Here is a 17,638-nt window from a genome sequence, read left to right as displayed (position 1 = left end):
CCTATGGGAAGGTCCAACTGTCGGGATCATTCATTTCACAATACGATATTGAGATAGGGTTGGACGAAAATGAAACTGGGCTTCAAGCACTGATTTTTGGATACACTATTGCCCCTTAGACCTGAGGTGATGTATTTCAAATGTTGTTTTCGACATAGTAACTTGACTGTTCCATGTATCTATGTGCTTAGTAACATATGGTCTGACAAGAATTTTCTACTGTTGCTTGCTTCCAACCAACATAAACTTGTTGAAAGTGACTTGAGATATTCGTGAACATTTAATTCCGTGGATCCACCTGTATCTGCAACGCCACATGTCAGTGAGGCTGTAGTGGGGCTTCTTCCCGCATGCACAACATAAAATTAACAAGTGGAGCGCTCTAACGAGCTCGGTAGCTTTTCTCAGCCTTGCAGAACGACTTCTAATTCAATCTGCTCCCGATCATCTTCGCTAACCGTCTCCCTTTCCAATCTACGCAGTCTAGAAATTACAGTTAACTGGCACAATTGAAGATCGGGTGGCCATCTCCTTCATTTCGAATACAATCAAACACTTTGCGACTTCTTCAAAATGCCGCCGAAGCGCATGACCGCGAACCCCATCAAAGCTCCCCGCTACCGACCTGGAAAGGTAATAGAAGAGGCCTCTTCTTCGGATTCCGAAGCAGGTTCTGAAGATGAGGCTGCGCCAGCTGCAATTGCCCCGCCTCCCAAGGTTACGACAGCGAAAGGCATCACTAGCGCATTAAAACAAACGGATATAAATGCAATAAATAAACGAGAAGAGGCGCGCAAAGCGGAGGAGAAAGCTTTAATAGCCAAGATAGAAGAAGGATTTGAGACAGAGAGCGAGGGAGATGAAGAAGGCAGTGAGGATGGCAGTGGTAGCGATGAAGAGAGCAGCGAAGAGGAGTCGTCAGAAGAGGAAGCGCCGAGGAGAGTCATGATGCGCCCAAAATTTGTCAAGAAGGAAAAACGTGGCCAGCTATTATCTACTGCCGCGTCGAATGCGAAAAGTGAAGAGGAACTTGCAGCAGCAGAAGAGGCGAGGCGCATAGCGGCGGCAAATGAGATAGTGGAAGAGCAGATACGCAAAGATCTAGCTGCAAAAGAAGCGGGAAAGCGAAACTGGGATGACGAGGAGGACTCGGACAACGAGGTTGATGACACTGATGATGTCGATCCAGAGGCAGAGTATGCTGCTTGGAAGCTACGCGAATTGAAACGAATAAAACGAGATAGGGAAGCGATCGAGCAAAGAGAGAAAGAGTTAGAGGAGGTGGAGCGGAGAAAAAACCTGACAGAGGAAGAGAGGCAAGCTGAAGACGAGGAGTATATTGCAAAACAGAAAGAAGAGAAGGAGGGGAAAGGGAAAATGGCGTATATGCAAAAGTGGTTCCACAAAGGTGCATTCTATCAAGATGATGCACAAGCAGAAGGCCTGGATAAAAGAGATATTATGGGCTCCAGATTTGCGGACGACGTTCAGAATCGGGATCTCTTACCTCAGGCACTTCAATTAAGAGATATGACGAAATTAGGGAAGAGGGGTGCAACAAAATACAAAGATTTAAAGAGTGAGGATACTGGGAGGTGGGGAGAATTTAATGACAGAAAGGGTGGTGGGCGAGGATATGGGGAAGATGAGAGATTCAGGCCGGATGGTCCTGGGGAAAGAGGCGGGCCTGGAGCTAGTGGTTCGAATAGTGTACCTGTTGGGGACAAACGGCGGAGGGTAGGTTGATTGATATTTAACGGCCTTTAATATGATGGTCTTCTGCATCTCCGGTTGATTTGCCTTGCCTTCGATAAGAAACATCTAACCATTTGGAAGCGTTCAAGCTTTCAATATTTCACCAGTGCATAGCAAAGGTTATGGGAAATCAAAAATAACAACATTACTCTGTAACGGAAGTCGAAAACCCAAACCCAATTTGGAAATATCTGGTGGAGGTGATTGGGCAGGTCCTGGTTTGTTATGTTCAGCGGCTTGTAGGTTAGAGATGGGCTATTCTTGGAAACGTAATTAAGTACAAGCCCGATGTACAATTCTGATATCTAAAATAGTACAAAATCAATTTCTCCAGAAAATGAAGCAAGACGATCTAGTTTTACTGCTCCAAAGTACCTATGTACAGTCTTTCGTGTTGTGATAAGTCATGTGTCATTAACACCCCGGTTCGAAACACGCGATTTTGGAGGAACCACTTTACGCGAGACGCGTCTCCCCAAGATTTTATTCAGTGCGACACATTGTCTTTGCATCACCAAGGCCATTAAAACTGGGCGACAGAAACTATATACTGCATCATGGCCGACGCTACAATTGAAGAGATTCAGGAACGATTTGCCCCCGCATCAAAAGAGCCTCTGGAAGCAGATGTTCTATCGGAACTACAATCGATCACTCGGCTACACGCGATTAGTGTTGATGAATTATGGTACAAATGGGAGTCTTACAGTATGAAGATGGGATTGGAAGATATGAAACTGGATATAGAGACTGCCAATGCTCTCAAGAAAGACGTACAGGACATATTAGAGCGTGAGAGCAGAAGTAAGGCGCATTTGCAAACAAATAAGCGGGGTGGTGCAACTCCACGAAATGCAACGAACAATGGCGACATGTTTGGGATGTAAGTGAGCTTATTGAAAACCTAGAACGAGTCTAACGATGATACAGTCTTGGAGGAGCTGTACCGAGAACCCCTAAAGTCTCATCTGCGAGTAGGCAGAATGGTTCGAATAAGCGGAAGTTCGAAACGCCATTATCGAGAGTCAAAGCCGAGCCTGCAAGCAGTCCCCCAGAGTTCAAAACACCTTATAAGCCAGCGGAACATACAGGCGCACCGTAAGGTTCTCAATTGTCTATTCGGGGCTCTTACTGATAAGAGTAGTGTTTCTTTCCACGATCGCCAGAACGCTGGCCAAGCAGTCGAGGTATTGAACGATAATCTAAAGGTTCCAGAACCACCAATAGCTCCATATGGCCAGCCAAGAGTCAAGTCAGTGGCCAACTCCGATTACAAAGCTCTGGCGTATAAGACGATGACTATGAAGTCGTCCGAAGCTTCAGAAATATTTGACGATCGGATAGAAGAATTTACGACGCTGATTCAAGAACATCACAACCTAGAAGACTCGGCTTTTGGAAGTGCCGCGGATCAAAGTACTAACGAAATTGTAGCTGTTGGAAGAATAGCTTGCGATTCTCTGGAAGGAAAACTAAACGCTTCGTCGCTGGTACTGGAAACGTCAAGACGGACAGGTGGAGGATTGAGAGTACCCTTGAAAATTGACGCCTTGGAGGGCTACCAATTCTTTCCGGGCCAAATTGTTGCGTTGAAAGGTATCAATACTACCAGGGAGAATTTCTTGGTGAAGGAAGTCTTGGAAATGCCACTCTTGCGGGGTGCTGCATCAGCACCATCTAGAATCGAAGAGTACATTCAAAGGTTGAGAGGAGGACCGGACGCTATGGATACGGACTCAGATCCTGCGCCCTTGAATATTCTTGTTGGTTCAGGACCATACACAGCAGATGATAATCTGGACTTCGAACCGTTACATGCAATATGTAGCCAGGCTGCCGACTCCTATGCCGATGCCCTTGTATTAGCTGGACCTTTCCTCGATGTCGATCATCCTTTGATTGCCACTGGAGACTTCGACCTCCCGGAGGAAGCTATGACAGAACCAGATTCAATATCCATGACGACAGTCTTTAAATACCTCGTTTCACCAGCTTTCATCAGTCTTGCAGCCGCCAACCCTCACATCCTCATCATATTAGTACCGTCAGTCAAGGATGTAATAAGCAACCACGTTTCGTGGCCGCAAGATCGATTCCCGAGGAAAGACCTTGGCCTTCCCAAAACGGTCACCATCGTTGGCAACCCTATGACTCTCTCTCTTAACGAGATTTCTGTTGGGGTCTCATCTCAAGATATCTTGACGCAACTACGGCACGCAGAAGTAACCGGAGGGAAGCCGAAAGACCCCTCTATGCTTGCCAGGTTACCCAGATATCTGATTGAACAGCGAAATTTCTTTCCTCTATTTCCACCCGTGGAACGAGAGGGCTTACCAAAAACAGGAACTGCCGATGGTAGACCTGTAGGAGCGATGTTGGATCCTAGCTACTTGAAACTGGGTGAAATGGTAAATGTTAGGCCGGATATTCTAATTGTACCCAGTGGTCTACCACCGTTTGCAAAGGTAAATTCCGGTACTCCTGCTATTCGAATTTCTTTTGCTAATAAGCCTCTAGGTTGTCGACGGTGTAATTGTTATTAACCCTGGATTTCTTTCCAAGCGAAAGGCGGCAGGGACGTATGCCAGACTTACCGTGTATCCGGCTAGCTTGACTGAAGAAGAAAGAAACTCTACACAGATGGTTGGGCATAAGCTGTATGAAAGAGCGAGGGTGGATGTTCTGAGAATATGAATTATGTCTTTTGTAATGATTGTTGTTGATGACTGTCTTTTGCATAGAAGGCGTTTTGTTGTGGGATATATTTGTAGCGTATTACTGTGTGGAGCTACCTCCGCGTTATCAAAAATGCCAATGCTAGGCTGCTAGTATCCAGTAGCATATTTCAATATCTGTGATGATCCGGATGAATGTGTCATTATGAATAGTACTCGGAGCGCTATTGCTCTAACAATCCACGGAAGAAAGAAACAATCCAGACCCACGTTTAGTGAACCACTTATTTAATGCTAATTGTCCTGAATAAGAGAAAGTTGTCGTAAAGTCGATCCATTTGGGTGTCCATTAGAGGAGACAGAAGCGCTGGTGACGAGTCGGCCGAGAGCTCATTACTATCACGTGATGACGCTGCAGGGGGTAAGAGCTAGTTCCGGGATCCAAAAAATAGTTGCACGAACCCGATTCCTAGAGAACCATCACAACAGACAACAAAGCTTCTGCCACGCCATTCATCTCGCATTTCTTCAACCTACCTTTTAAATCATATACAGCGTAAATCACCCTCAAAATGGTCGAATTAGTTGAAGTCGAGGACGAGTCCTTCGAGAGCAAGCAGGCCGGCCCAGAAGAGAATGAGGATGACTACTATACCGATACTGGTGCGCCTCTTTGCGCAAAGGACTAATAGCATCAAGCTAATCATCTTGACAGATTCTGAGATCTCTACCGATGATGAGGATGATGTTCCGGTGGAGGAGACGCTCGCCGACCGTATATTGGCGCTGAAAGACATAATACCCCCTACGACTCGATCATACATCGCAAGCAAAGTAGAAAGCGGTACTGGATGGGTCAAATCGGGATTACTCTTCAGTGGTAAGGGACTGTGGATTGTCAGCACGAGCGTACTTCTTTTGGGTGTCCCATGGGCATTGGCATTTGTGGAGGAGCAGCAGGTGGTTGAGATGGAGAATGAGATGAAGATGAGAGAGCAGGGCACAAAAGACGTACGCGCTTATTCCTGATTGACATAGTTGGGAGAGACTTGACTAACACTGCGATTTTAGATCTTCACTGAAGGCTCAACTGCTGGCAATGTGCAAGCTCAGCTCAATGCACAGGCCAAGCCAGCTTTGTAAGGGTCGAATAAGACAGCGACTATCCGAAAACAGACGTTGAGATTGAGGGACAGACAAGCTCAAAGAAACTTGCATTGTATATCAGAAGGTTTTGGTCAGGCTGCATATAAGGTAGGGCATTGAGGTACAAGCCTGTGTTGTAATTTTAGTTATCTCGACTCAGGACGGTAATGTTCTAAACGCACGAAATCATGTACAATACCACATCTAATTTTGTATTGAGCCTTGAAATTTGCGTGAAATCAAATGTGAATTAGAGCTATGATCCTTGCTGTATGTCAAACAAATCAGGATTTCGACCGTCACGCCTCACCTAGGATTGCCGAGCCACGACAGTGTCATTGCTTCTTCTCAAAAGATTACGTTACGCGCAAAACCACATTCACAAAATAATTCCTCAAGTTAGACAACCTTTTATTTTTCTTGTGATATGCAGCGCATAAGACCTGAAATTGTTCGAGATGCCCGTTTCCTTCGCCAAGCGCGTATCTCTTCTGCCAATCGCAGTGTTTGGAGCCCAGGATAGTAGTAGAAGACGGAGCCGCCACAATACATTTCCTCTAAGCAGTAGCTCTAGGAAGAAGGATAGAAGGTATAAACTTCTTCGACACATTTGGACTCCGACTAACATGCTTCTAGATGGCCCCTGGTTCTTCGTTTCTGGAAGGGGTCAATTCATGGCAGTACGTCACTCCCTTGATTCGCAATGTAGGACCAACTCACACCAACAGGAATTGCTCTACCGGTTTTTTGCCATGCTATCCTCGCCGCGTTTATCGTCTATGTAAATCAGCATATCAATAGCGACTTCAATCTGCCCAGCAGCATTGTAAGTGCATGCCGCTCTCAGATTCGAGCGAGGCAAGATGACACGTGACTAATATTGTACTACCAGATTCCCTCGCTCTCAATTGTCGTTGGTCTTATGCTAGTATTCCGCAATCAGACCGCTTATTCTCGTTTCTGGGGCGGAAGATGTCATCTCAATATAGTGACAACAGCCATAAGATGTATCACGCGACAAATCCTGGTGCTCGTTCCACCTCCCGAGTTATCGGGCTTACATACTGTCCTTTCGACGGATAGCATGTTACCGAATAATATTCATAGCAGGATTCATAGTAGGACTCATAGTAGGACTCAGTCCACTGCAGGAACCCCAAGAGATTCTAATCTAAATGATGTGGATAGAGGACTGTCCAAATTCGACGAGCTGAGGACCATTGAGACAGTCAAGATCTTGATTGCTATGCTTTATACGATTAAGAATCATCTGAGGGCGGAGTGGGGTGTGGCGCTGAGTCCTGGAACGAGCTTGACGGCTGATGGCCAGGAGGCTACGCATGAGGAGTATAAGGATTTGTTGCCTGTGGGGATGAAGGGATATGAGCATAGGGGTTTGGGATTGACGCTGGAGTTGGCGACATTTGTGGAGAAGTTTGTCAATGATGGAGTGAGGAAGTATGTTCGTATTTGGTCATTAATTGAGGTTCTACTAACTATCTCATAGGGAGTGGTTTCATAATGCTGCCTCTTCAAGGATGCTCTCTTCGCTAGATGACCTGACCAAGGCATATGGGAGCATGGAGGTCATCCGTTTAGTACCTATCCCGGTCGCTCATTTGTAAGTTATCTTCGAGTCATCATAGCTCCTGCTAATATTACCAGAATCCACCACAAACAAACTCTTGCCTTATTTTGTGGGATATTACCCTTCGCCATGTGCTCTGAGATGGATTGGTGGGCTGTACCACTCACAGCATTTGTAGCCTTCACACTTTACGGTATAGAAGGCATTGCGGCAACTTATGAGGATCCTTTTGGTGTTGAGAAGATTGACATCAACATGGATGACATAGTCGACGACGCTCGTCGTGAAGTGGAAGTCCTTCTCACGGCCTGGCAAACTCAAGGTTCATCTTCTGGAGGTATATTTAGACCTCGAGGAGGTTCCATCCCGAAAAGCGATGATGATAGCGAGTACTACAGTGATCTTCTAGATGCAGCAAGCGATACTCTATTCCGAAATGATCTTGGTAGACCCGGTCGAGGGTTAGGGATAGTGAGAGATGAAAACGGAGGTGGAAGCGGAACCAGAAGTCCACTAAGTAGTATGAGCCGGCAGGGAAGCGATTTGAGGAACCAGGTTCGGTTTGTGGTAAGTGAAGCAAATGATGCTACACTCGGCGATGAGGAGATATTGAGAGGGCGGATGCAGAGTGTCGTGAGTCCTGGCACGATGACTGAGAATAGTGAGTATTTCAGCGCGTAGATGTTGGTTGTATATACACGTATCATACCGTTATCAGTTTCGGTCAGAGTATTGATATTTCTCAGCACTCAAGAGGCAGTCTACTTCTTCTCTGTCATCATCCATGCCCCAGACATCTGGCTGTAGCCGAATCATCCCCAATTCGAAATCTACATTCGTCTTCGAAGTTTTTCGTAGCTTCTTTAACAAAAGAATCACAAGTCCCCCATTCTACAATGAGCCCATCAAAAGGGCTCTCTCAATAAAGCAAGGGTTGTTTTCTAGGTATCTTCCACCGTTCTCCTAACACAGCGATGTTAGAATTCAAAAAAGCAATCATCTTCGCCTTACACGAATATTTGTCATGTTACCACGCTGGATTCTAATTGTCGTTAAGTCACCATTCTCGCGATCCATGAAAGTTGCCGAATGGTCCGAGCGGCATTTTCGGCAGTTGCCTACCTACCCCAGATGATATCCAACCCATACTTTTACAGGAGGTATAGTGGTCGTTTTTATGACGAATTGGAACAGGCATGCTATGAAGACGTCAAGACTGGAGAAACTGATGATGGGGTTTGGTAGGGCTGTTGTGTGGAGGCTCTTGTTTGGGGTTGGGGGTGTAGGGGTGTGATATTTGTAGAGGCTAGGAGTTATATGGATTTGAGAATTGTTTGTCGGTCACTATGGTAGTTTCTTGGGTCGAGGATAGAGCTAGCAGGTCTTGAGGTTGGTCTGTGGAGGCATATTGTGATGATCGTGACGCACGGTATGTTTTTGATGCGATTTTGTTACCTTCTTGCTTGTCATTGCTAATGTGATTTGTGGAGCTGGTAGTATTATTTCTAAGGAACAGCTAGTATTCTTCGGTGATAGATTAATGTCCCTTTCAGATGTTACCCTAATGCTTGTACATATCCGTTGGGTTTGTTGATGCTGGAAGGCACTTGAGTATATAATGAGCGGCGCCATGTCAACCTGCTATTGTTACTTTTTCCTCGTTAAGAAACTTTCATCATGTGGTCTTTCGCCAACACACTCCGCTATGTCGCTGTCTTGAGGATATCATCATTAGTAGCTGGGCTTCCGGCCCCTCAGATGAGCCAGTTCGGAGAGAATACAGGGCCAGTGGGCGGTGTGAATCCTCCTACGCCGACAGTAACAGCGGCATCTGGGTCTTTGTATGGACCTAGTGATTTACTAGGAGAAGTCTATCCTCCAGCACCAGTATCAGGTGGTGATTCTGCAATAGTGTCTGATGTTACACTGGTCAACGGACAAGAAGCAGATAGTGATCTTGGACTTTACCTTGATTTCAATGGGGTAGAGGTTCCTCAGCCGATTAGAGGTGACGCGGGACAGACTGATCCGGGTCCAAGTAAGTGCTCCTGAGCGTGTTCGGGGGTCCATGCTAACAGGCATAGGGACATATGAATATGAACAACTAAATCCAGATCACTATGCCCCTCCAGGAACGGACGATGGAGATGTACCCCAAGCCAAATGGCCTTTAGGACTAAGTCACAATCGATTCGGTACCGGCCGTCAATCAGGCTGGGCGAGACAGCAAAATGAGAATCAGCTTCCCGCTGCAACAGCAATGGCAGGTGTGGATATGCGTCTCGCCCCTCATGCTTACAGAGAGCTCCACTGGCACACGGCAAATGAATGGTCCCTCGTTCTTAAAGGGAGCGTTCGCCTATCATCCATGAACGAAGAAGGTCAAACTTTTATCGACGACCTCGTCGCAGGCGACGTATGGTTCTTCCCTGCCGGCATCCCACACTCCATTCAGGCCCTCGACCAAGGCGTAGAATTTCTTCTTGTCTTCGACGATGGGTCATTTAGTGAAGACGGAACCTTTCTCGTGAGCGAAATGTTTCTTCGAAACCCCAAAGAAGTACTTTCCAAGAACTTGCAAACCCCAGTCTCATCCTTCGACAACCTACCTGACGATGAACTTTACATCTTCAACGGCACGCCCGCTCCAGCAAACATCTCGGAGCAAAATGTCACCTCGCCATACGGAGCTCTCGCACCCAACGATACGTACTCATACCACTGGTCGCAACAACAACCATATGCCGTTCCCGGCGGCACCGTGAAAATCCTAGACACAACCACCTTCCCCATCTCCACCGACCTCTGCGCAGCACTCGTCACCATCCAGCCCGGCGCCATGCGCGAGATGCACTGGCATCTCACGTCCGACGAGTGGAACTACTTCCTCCGGGGCTCCGCCCGCATCACCGTCTACACGGCGCCGTCCATGTCGCGCACCTTCGACTACACGGCCGGCGACGTGGGATACATCCCCGCGAGCAACAGCCATTATATCGAGAACACCGGGACTGTGGACGTGGTGTTCCTCGAGGTGTTGAATCAGCCGCGCTTTACGGATTTGAGCGTTGCGCAGTGGTTGGCGCTGACGCCGCGCCAGGTGGTAAAGGATACGTTGGGTTTAGAGAGGGAGGTGCTGGATCGACTGCCGAAGGAAAAGACGTATTTGAAGGTTGGGGCGAGGAATTTGACGGCGTTGGCGGGGGCGCCGAATGGGACTGCTGCGTATGAGTAGGAGTATTTTGAGGTCGAGGTGGAATTTAGAGTTTCGGATGGGTTGTAGATGAAAGTCACTAGATTGCTCATGTGAGTTAACTCAATATTGTGTTTCGACTTGAGATTTGCCTGCTAAAGAGGAACATGATTATCTTCTTAGTATGATTTGTACTGTATATTTATATATATTCGGACATGTGCCGCTGTCTCTACTTCCGCAGAATCCTACTATCTTTCACTGACAAGGTGATATATGATTCAATCCTAAAAATTTACACCTAAATTATGACGAAGTAAGAATATCAAAATTTCAGAAAAAGGTATTGAGAAGCAATAGGAACATGACATGTGAGTGTGATACACCAGGCAGAAGGGGTACTGATTTCATCATCAACAAGTTATGCATATGCTTGCCAGATGCAAATGAGGTAGGCTTTGTCATACAAAAGGTAGAGAAGAGGTGATGCGTGCCTCCAACAGTGTATTAAATGAGTTGCCTTAAGTTAAGTTGAGTAGTTTGAGTAACTCGTGATTACACTGGCCTCCAACCTCAGATCTAATAAATCGCAGGGAATCAGCAACGGTTTACTTACCTATTAATAGCCTTATTGACATGTGCAGGATCTCAAAAGAGCCAATTGCCTGATATGTAACTGGCTTTACGAACAAAAAGTACTACCAATGAGGTATTACGGTATCACCGTCTCCTAATCGAGCTGGCCAATGTTGCAACAACCCGAATAGCATGTCGTGCATCGTGAGATCTTGACAACGGTACAACGACCTATACGAAGTTACCAACAGGAAGTTATTCTCTCTCCGCAGCCATACCCTCCACCCCTCAACAACGGCGGTTGGGTAACAAGAAGATAAGCGGTAGTTCTTCACATGACCGAGGACTGGCATTTTCCTACATGGTTGTTGACAACTCGCATCCATCGTCCATCCTTCAGACCCTTTGAATGTTGAAACATCCGCTGTCATTGGCTCTCCGCCGGATGGAAGCATTGCAAAGAGCTCTGTGCGTATAAACAGACGGGGAGGGCGGATGGTCAAAGCGAGCTGCTCTGGGGCATGTCCAGACTCACAAACCTGACCTCGCCGTTCTGGTGCTGCATGAATGACTGTGGGAAAAGCCGTTTCATAGAACTTTCTGCAGAAACTCCCCTCACTCATCTCTCGACGTCTTTTTCAAGATAAACTCCTGCGCCAGTTGGTGACTGATTTTGTCTTTTTATTTTCCGCCCGGTTGGAGATCGTCTACCCGCCAGCGACACCAAAACGACCGAACTGGTCAAGCCGCCCGCTAACGCTAAACTCTAAGCTCACTTCAGGAGGCCGGGATTGCAACAGGGGCACAATTTTGGGAGGAGAGGAGCAGTCGACAGTGAGGATTTTTGTTTTCCCGCTGCCAGAAGATATCTCCGCTTCACTTAATCGTATATCTTCACTCTGGACGACTCTCATCATCCCATTCGTGCTTTTGGAGGTTCAATGCCCTGCTTCGGCCAGTCGCAGAAACGCTGCAGTGGGAGGATCAATGTTGCGGCAGCCGCTTACGACCCCTGAAAGTGAATCCAGAGATACCTCCAACGACTGAGGCACAAGAATCCTACCGACAGCCATTGCTGGCAGATTGGGAAGTTTGAAGGGAAATGTCGCTGAATGGCCTGGACGATGTGAAGCTTAAAGAAGCTCATGATGTCGCCGTTGCCGAGCCAGGAGGATGGTAAGAAACTCCCCATTCATTCACTTTTGGAGGGCGATGCGCACCTTGTCAGATGGAAACTTACATGGCTTTTTCTTTCTCGCAGGTTCCTTCTCAAGTACATCTCCCGAGACGAAGTCGAACTGCTGGGCAAGGGAAATGGCGGGATAGTCGAGATACGCAATGCGATAGCGTCCTACGAAGAACCGTCTCCTCTATTTGGATTTCTTCGGTATAGGAGAAGGAATGTGCTGATCAAGTACGTTCCGGAGGACTGTTCGAGATTGGTACAAGGTGCGCATCAGAATTCTATATTCCCATGGAAACCCACCCCGGAGAAATTAACATGGAGTTAGCTCGCGTGGCTGTTCATTTCAACGCGGTTACTGAACGCTTCTCTCCCTACGATACCGATTTCGCGATTGCTACCGCGAAGGAGCTACGAGACACGACCCTATCTGCCGCATGCTCTCTACACACTGCTTCGGGATCTACAAGTTCGTCGACGAGCTCTCTACGACGACGACGGTTGATGGAAATTGCGGAAGACGCAGAGGAAGATAATAGAAAAAGGCAATCGACTGTGCTCGAAGAACGCCCAGGTACTGCGAAAAGTGCGAAGAGCATTGGGAAAACCGCTCCAATTGTTGAACCCTCTTCTGCCACCCCTCCTGCGCCCAGCAACACGGATGATGGTTTGATACCTCTTACACTTCCTAATCCACACTCCTTCAAATCGACCAAGAACGACTTGGAAACATCTCCTCCTCCGCCCCGAGAGAGGTTCGAACTCGAGTCGAAATCCCCGCCAAAACCTACCGACGAGCCACAATCTCGAAAATCTTCGCAGCTGACTAGACCGGAGCTCAACAGCTACAATACATACAGCACTGGCACGCGACCGAGAATAAAGTTAGGCCCGCGTCCGTCTCTGGACGTTTCGAGCAGCCGTCCACACACTTCTGGCGCAGCTTCGCATTATCGGCCAGTTTCTACCCTGCCGATTGGGTTGAAGATATTTGGAAAGGGGTCACGGCAACGGCCGACTTCAACATACAACACAGATGCACCTAGCACAATCATACCCCCACCTCCAATTCCAGACAGTATGTCTGAAAATTACCAAAATTCGACGCCTGTACGGCCACATACAAGTGGTGGTCGGCCACCGCCAAAAGAAAATGTTCCAATGAACCCGTTAATATCACCCACTTCCACAAAGATGCCTTCGATAACACCAGAGAAGGCTCGATTAATGAAAGCTTTAGAAATGAGGAAAAAGAAGAGCGCCTCGGCCGCTGCAGAACCCACTTCGCCAAGCGTGCCCCATAACCTAATTAATACTCCGCAACATGAAACGAGGCAGGTATCAAACGCGATCCAGGGGGCTCCGGACACGTTAACTGCACAAAATAATTTAGCCAAAGACGATGATTCTGCAATTGCATTTGATGCCAACTCAGCCATGAAGATTGATGAATCCGATGCAACAAAATCGGATTCGTATCCAGTTTCTCCAACTGCACAATCGGAACGAGCCGAATCGACCAGCGCGTCGTCCCTTTCAGAGTCTGCGGACGGGACGTTGCAGGTAACAGATGCAGAGAAGAATGCCAGCCGGGGATCGAAATCGAATAACCCATCATCAAGTCAACCAGATAGCACACCGGCGGAAAGTTATGTTGCAGGAACAACAGGAGGCGACTTGGGAGCAGATAATGCCTCTGTGCCAACTCAAGCAGCCACAGCCGAGAAGCTGCAAACGGAATTTGTTGAGGCACAGCTACATAGTCTCGCACCAGCAGAGGTAGAGAAGGTCGAGGACGGAAACAGTGGTTTGTCGCATAATGTTCTTGCGGAAGATTTCCCAACAGAGAGTGTGTCTGCACCTGCACCTGCCCATTCGACACCAGCACAGGCTGCGACGAACGTCAACTCTGAGAAATCGCCTATCACACTACAACCAAACGAGTCCCAAAATACCATCACCCCTATCGAGCCCGCGAAAGTCGATAAACATGTCACATTCGACGAATCCGAGGACCACGTAATTCCAGACACCTCAATGAGGGATGATGATGCTACCAATTCCGAGTACAGCGTTCCTGCTGAGGATGACACTGTGCATGAGGTTGTCGAAGAGAACGCTGTTGTCAAGGATGCGCCAGAGCCAGTGCAAATCATCGCTGAGCCGGTCACAGAAGCGACCACTATGGTGAAAACGGACAACGTTGTGCCAGAGCGGACCCCGGAGGCAGTTCCAGCAGTTGAGCAGGCTTCTGCGATTGATGTATCGGAAATCAATGAGCAAACGTCAGCCTTGACCGAGCAGGCACCGAAAGTCTCGGAAGAAAGTGCTGTTGCTAAACCAGCGGAGGTAGAAAAGGCATCGGAACCTGCTGCCGAGTCGACATTAATAGCCAAGCTCGATAAAAAGGGCGAAGCTCCAAATTCCACATCTGAATTAGAAGATACGAAGGCAACAGCCACTATTGCTCCTATCGTTACAGAACTCCACGCGGCATCAGACACCAAGCCTTCTGTCGTAGTTACACCAAAGTCACCCGTGGGTAGTACATTTTCTGTTGATTCGAGACCAACCGTTTCTGGTGATGATCGTCCGAGAGGAGACAAATCAGCGACGAAGAAGAAAAAGCGTGGACTTGAGCCTATTCGAACAGATATTGAAGTACCCGATCGGAGGAATGCTGATGATGCGAATTTATCTTCAGACGACGAGTTTATGGACGAACTCCAATCCGCAGTTATGCAAGAAGCGAAACCGATTTCTGTTTCGAAGTCTCCAATTAGTCCAATGTTCCCGACTCCAAAAAAAGCAGATAGCTGGCGGAATAAGTTTTCACGCGCTGCATCTAACCCAATGAAGAAGTCAGAACCAGAGTCCCAACTCTTGACACCACCGAAAAGCGAAAATCCAACTCCTACGCGGTCGGTATCCTCGTCAGCAGCATACCTCAAAAAGATCAGTCAAGAAGCATCAAAGCCGGCGCCGACGAAGAAGGTCAATGTCGGTTCAGGGATTGCTGCGAGAATGAAGGCATTCGAGAAGTTTTCCTCGGGTCCTTCAACCCCTCCAGTATCAACGGGGCCACCTCCTGGAAGCACTCCAGCCTTCTTCTCAGTCAGGAAAGCTAGCAACCGTGTACCTTCTCGGTCGCCCGGTCCATCGGTAGCTGAACGAGCAAACTCTATCACTAGAAACACTCCTCCTCCCGAGTCCCGTGATTCCTCGCCCGAGACTCGAAGAACACGCGAACGGTCGAGTTCGATCAAGAATCGACTCAGTAGTTTCGAGCCTGACACTGTACCGACTCCTCAGCCCACTTCTCGGCCACGACCAGAGTCCATCTCGGTCACAGCGAGGATCATCCGCGATCCGTCTCAACCATATCCGTCGCAAGCAGAGCTTAAGAAAGACCCTTCGGAATATGCACCATTGGATCTTAAGCAATCCCCACTTGTGATTGATCATCAACGGGCTGTTACTGCCAAGGAAACCATCCAACAGAGGAGGCAGTCCAAGGAGCGACGATTATCAAATTCCTCTGATGCTACAAATACTACTGTCAAGAACAGAAGGTCGTCAGTTACTATAGTTAAGGATTTGATCAATGAACGACGGGCATCATTTGCCGAACGTCGTCGCTCGATCAACCTCGATCCAAACAATTCATCCACAAATCTTCGGAACACATCCCGACCCCCTTCCATGAAGTCCCCTTCCAGGCCGCCTTCCACCCACACATCTCCTGTACATACACGATCGCAATCAATCACCAGTCGACTCTCGTCGTCCTCGAATCGCGACATGAATGATGGCTATATGTCGCCTTCACCTTCAGGCGATTTATCCTCGAGCGAAGACAAAGCTAGCAAGAAATCTAATAGAGCTAGCCGCATGTTGAGAAGGATGTCTTCCTCTTTGTCATCTGGTCGAAAAGCATTGGCTCATGCAGTATCACCCACTGTCCGAGAAGAGTCGGAACCTGGAAACTCCGCCCAACCTCTTTCTCCCCAATCCGGTCCTTCTACCCCAAATATCAACATAGGAGACGTGAACGTACAATTTCCTGATTCTCTACTTTGGAAGCGTCGCTCTATGATGTTGGACAGTCAGGGTTTCTTGATACTGTCTCCTGCTTTGACTGCAAGCGGCAATGGAAAAGCAGCAGCTGGCGGAGCTACCAGGAGATTTCATCTCAGCGACTTCAGGCGACCTGTTATTCCGGATATGGAGATGGAGGAATTACCAAACAGTGTTCTGCTTGACTTTGACGTTGGTGGAGGTTTGCAGATTGCTTGTGAAGATCGAGCAGGTCAATCACGCGTGCTTGAGGTCCTACAAGACGCTCACCAATCTGTTGGACAATCTCAATAAACATCGCCGCTAGGATCACTATTTCTCTCACATATCAGTCGCGACCCAATCGTCCTTTCATGTCCATATTTTCACGTTGCAGCCGCTTGTCCTGCTGCTCGACAACCGGACTCTTGCGCCACACATTTTCGTTTCAAATCATACTACACCCAGCGGGCATTACATTTCATTTGGTTCTCATGTTATAACACATAGGAAACTGATCACTCAGACGAAGGAAGATACCAGATCTCGCGGATAGATCGTCGAGAGAAAAATTTGCTTTACAATTTCTTTTTCGTGTAACACATATCTCAGATTGAGAGATACAGCCAACTTCTTTTTACTTTTTGTGTACGCGCGTGTGTTGATACATTGCACCACCTCCTGTTTTTACAGTTCAGTTTTTAGCGCATTGCCATTGAAGTTGCATGAGTAAGGTGTTTTTAGGAAAGAGGGCCTATGGTTGATTAGACTTGTGATTAGGTAGTTAGGAACGCTTTGAAGTGAAATGATGGCGAATTAAAGATGTTTGAACGTTATTTTGATGATTTTGATATTTTATGTGGATACTTGATATGACTATTGGATATTGGGTTTTGTTTTTGAGAATCGTGAGTATGCAGGTACGGAGAGTGATGCTTGTTCTCACATCCCGATACCATTATCTTTCAACTTTAAATGATATGTTTACCCGAAGGCTCTGTATCACACCGATTCTGACTTCCTCCCATCAAGCCCGGATCTGAAAGTCACTACCTTTAATTCCTTCAAAGGATGCGGCTCAGCCCTCTTTGTCCTACACAAAATCACCATCCCCCCTGAGTGGCCTCGCTTAACACCCCGCATTTCGTAGCTGAGGGACCTGCATATCATGATGTATGAAAATCATACTAGGCCAAGCTTCCTATGATCCTTAACTGAAAACATGTCATTTCCACATGTGCAGCTGGTTCTAAACATTTGGGCAATGGAATGCTTTTTAGAGTTACACTACACTGTGGAGAGAGAGCAGCTGAGGATGGGCAGAGGAGAGTTGCAGGTTAGGCTTTTCCCAGCTCTCGAGATCTGGAATTGGGAAAGTAAGGCGGTATAATTTCGAGGCCGTGAGAGTTGCGTATATTAAGACTATATTTCCTGGTTTTTGGGAAGTATCATCACCCACATTCCTT

General features: G+C 47.4%; 5 protein-coding genes across 5 annotated transcripts; all 5 read left to right on the top strand.

The window, feature by feature from the left end:
• Positions 1-573: 573 nt before the first annotated feature.
• Positions 574-1,746, top strand: GLAREA_06199 (micro-fibrillar-associated protein 1; the record flags this gene model as incomplete). Its single annotated transcript, XM_008081613.1, has 1 exon — positions 574-1,746. The coding sequence occupies one exon, from the start codon at positions 574-576 to the stop codon at positions 1,744-1,746; it is 1,173 nt and encodes a 390-aa protein (XP_008079804.1).
• Positions 1,747-2,312: 566 nt separating this feature from the next.
• Positions 2,313-4,449, top strand: GLAREA_06198 (uncharacterized protein; the record flags this gene model as incomplete). The annotated part of the gene is made up of 4 exons (XM_008081612.1): positions 2,313-2,638; positions 2,686-2,853; positions 2,900-4,220; positions 4,273-4,449. 4 exons carry the CDS (start codon positions 2,313-2,315, stop codon positions 4,447-4,449), a joined length of 1,992 nt encoding a protein of 663 aa, XP_008079803.1.
• A 553-nt stretch (positions 4,450-5,002) lies between these two features.
• On the top strand, positions 5,003-7,845 carry GLAREA_06197 (uncharacterized protein; the record flags this gene model as incomplete). Its single annotated transcript, XM_008081611.1, has 8 exons — positions 5,003-5,093; positions 5,146-5,441; positions 5,502-5,569; positions 6,213-6,256; positions 6,305-6,402; positions 6,469-7,034; positions 7,084-7,197; positions 7,242-7,845. The coding sequence occupies 8 exons, from the start codon at positions 5,003-5,005 to the stop codon at positions 7,843-7,845; spliced, it is 1,881 nt and encodes a 626-aa protein (XP_008079802.1).
• A 996-nt stretch (positions 7,846-8,841) lies between these two features.
• Positions 8,842-10,399, top strand: GLAREA_06196 (RmlC-like cupin; the record flags this gene model as incomplete). Its single annotated transcript, XM_008081610.1, has 2 exons — positions 8,842-9,202; positions 9,249-10,399. The coding sequence occupies 2 exons, from the start codon at positions 8,842-8,844 to the stop codon at positions 10,397-10,399; spliced, it is 1,512 nt and encodes a 503-aa protein (XP_008079801.1).
• Positions 10,400-12,035: 1,636 nt separating this feature from the next.
• On the top strand, positions 12,036-16,487 carry GLAREA_06195 (Actin depolymerizing protein; the record flags this gene model as incomplete). The annotated part of the gene is made up of 3 exons (XM_008081609.1): positions 12,036-12,109; positions 12,195-12,382; positions 12,445-16,487. 3 exons carry the CDS (start codon positions 12,036-12,038, stop codon positions 16,485-16,487), a joined length of 4,305 nt encoding a protein of 1,434 aa, XP_008079800.1.
• Between the last annotated feature and the right edge of the window lie 1,151 nt (positions 16,488-17,638).

The sequence above is a fragment of the Glarea lozoyensis genome, assembly GCF_000409485.1.
Source record: "Glarea lozoyensis ATCC 20868 chromosome Unknown GLAREA15, whole genome shotgun sequence".
NCBI lineage: Eukaryota > Fungi > Ascomycota > Leotiomycetes > Helotiales > Helotiaceae > Glarea > Glarea lozoyensis.
This window is presented reverse-complemented; position numbering and strand designations above follow the sequence as displayed.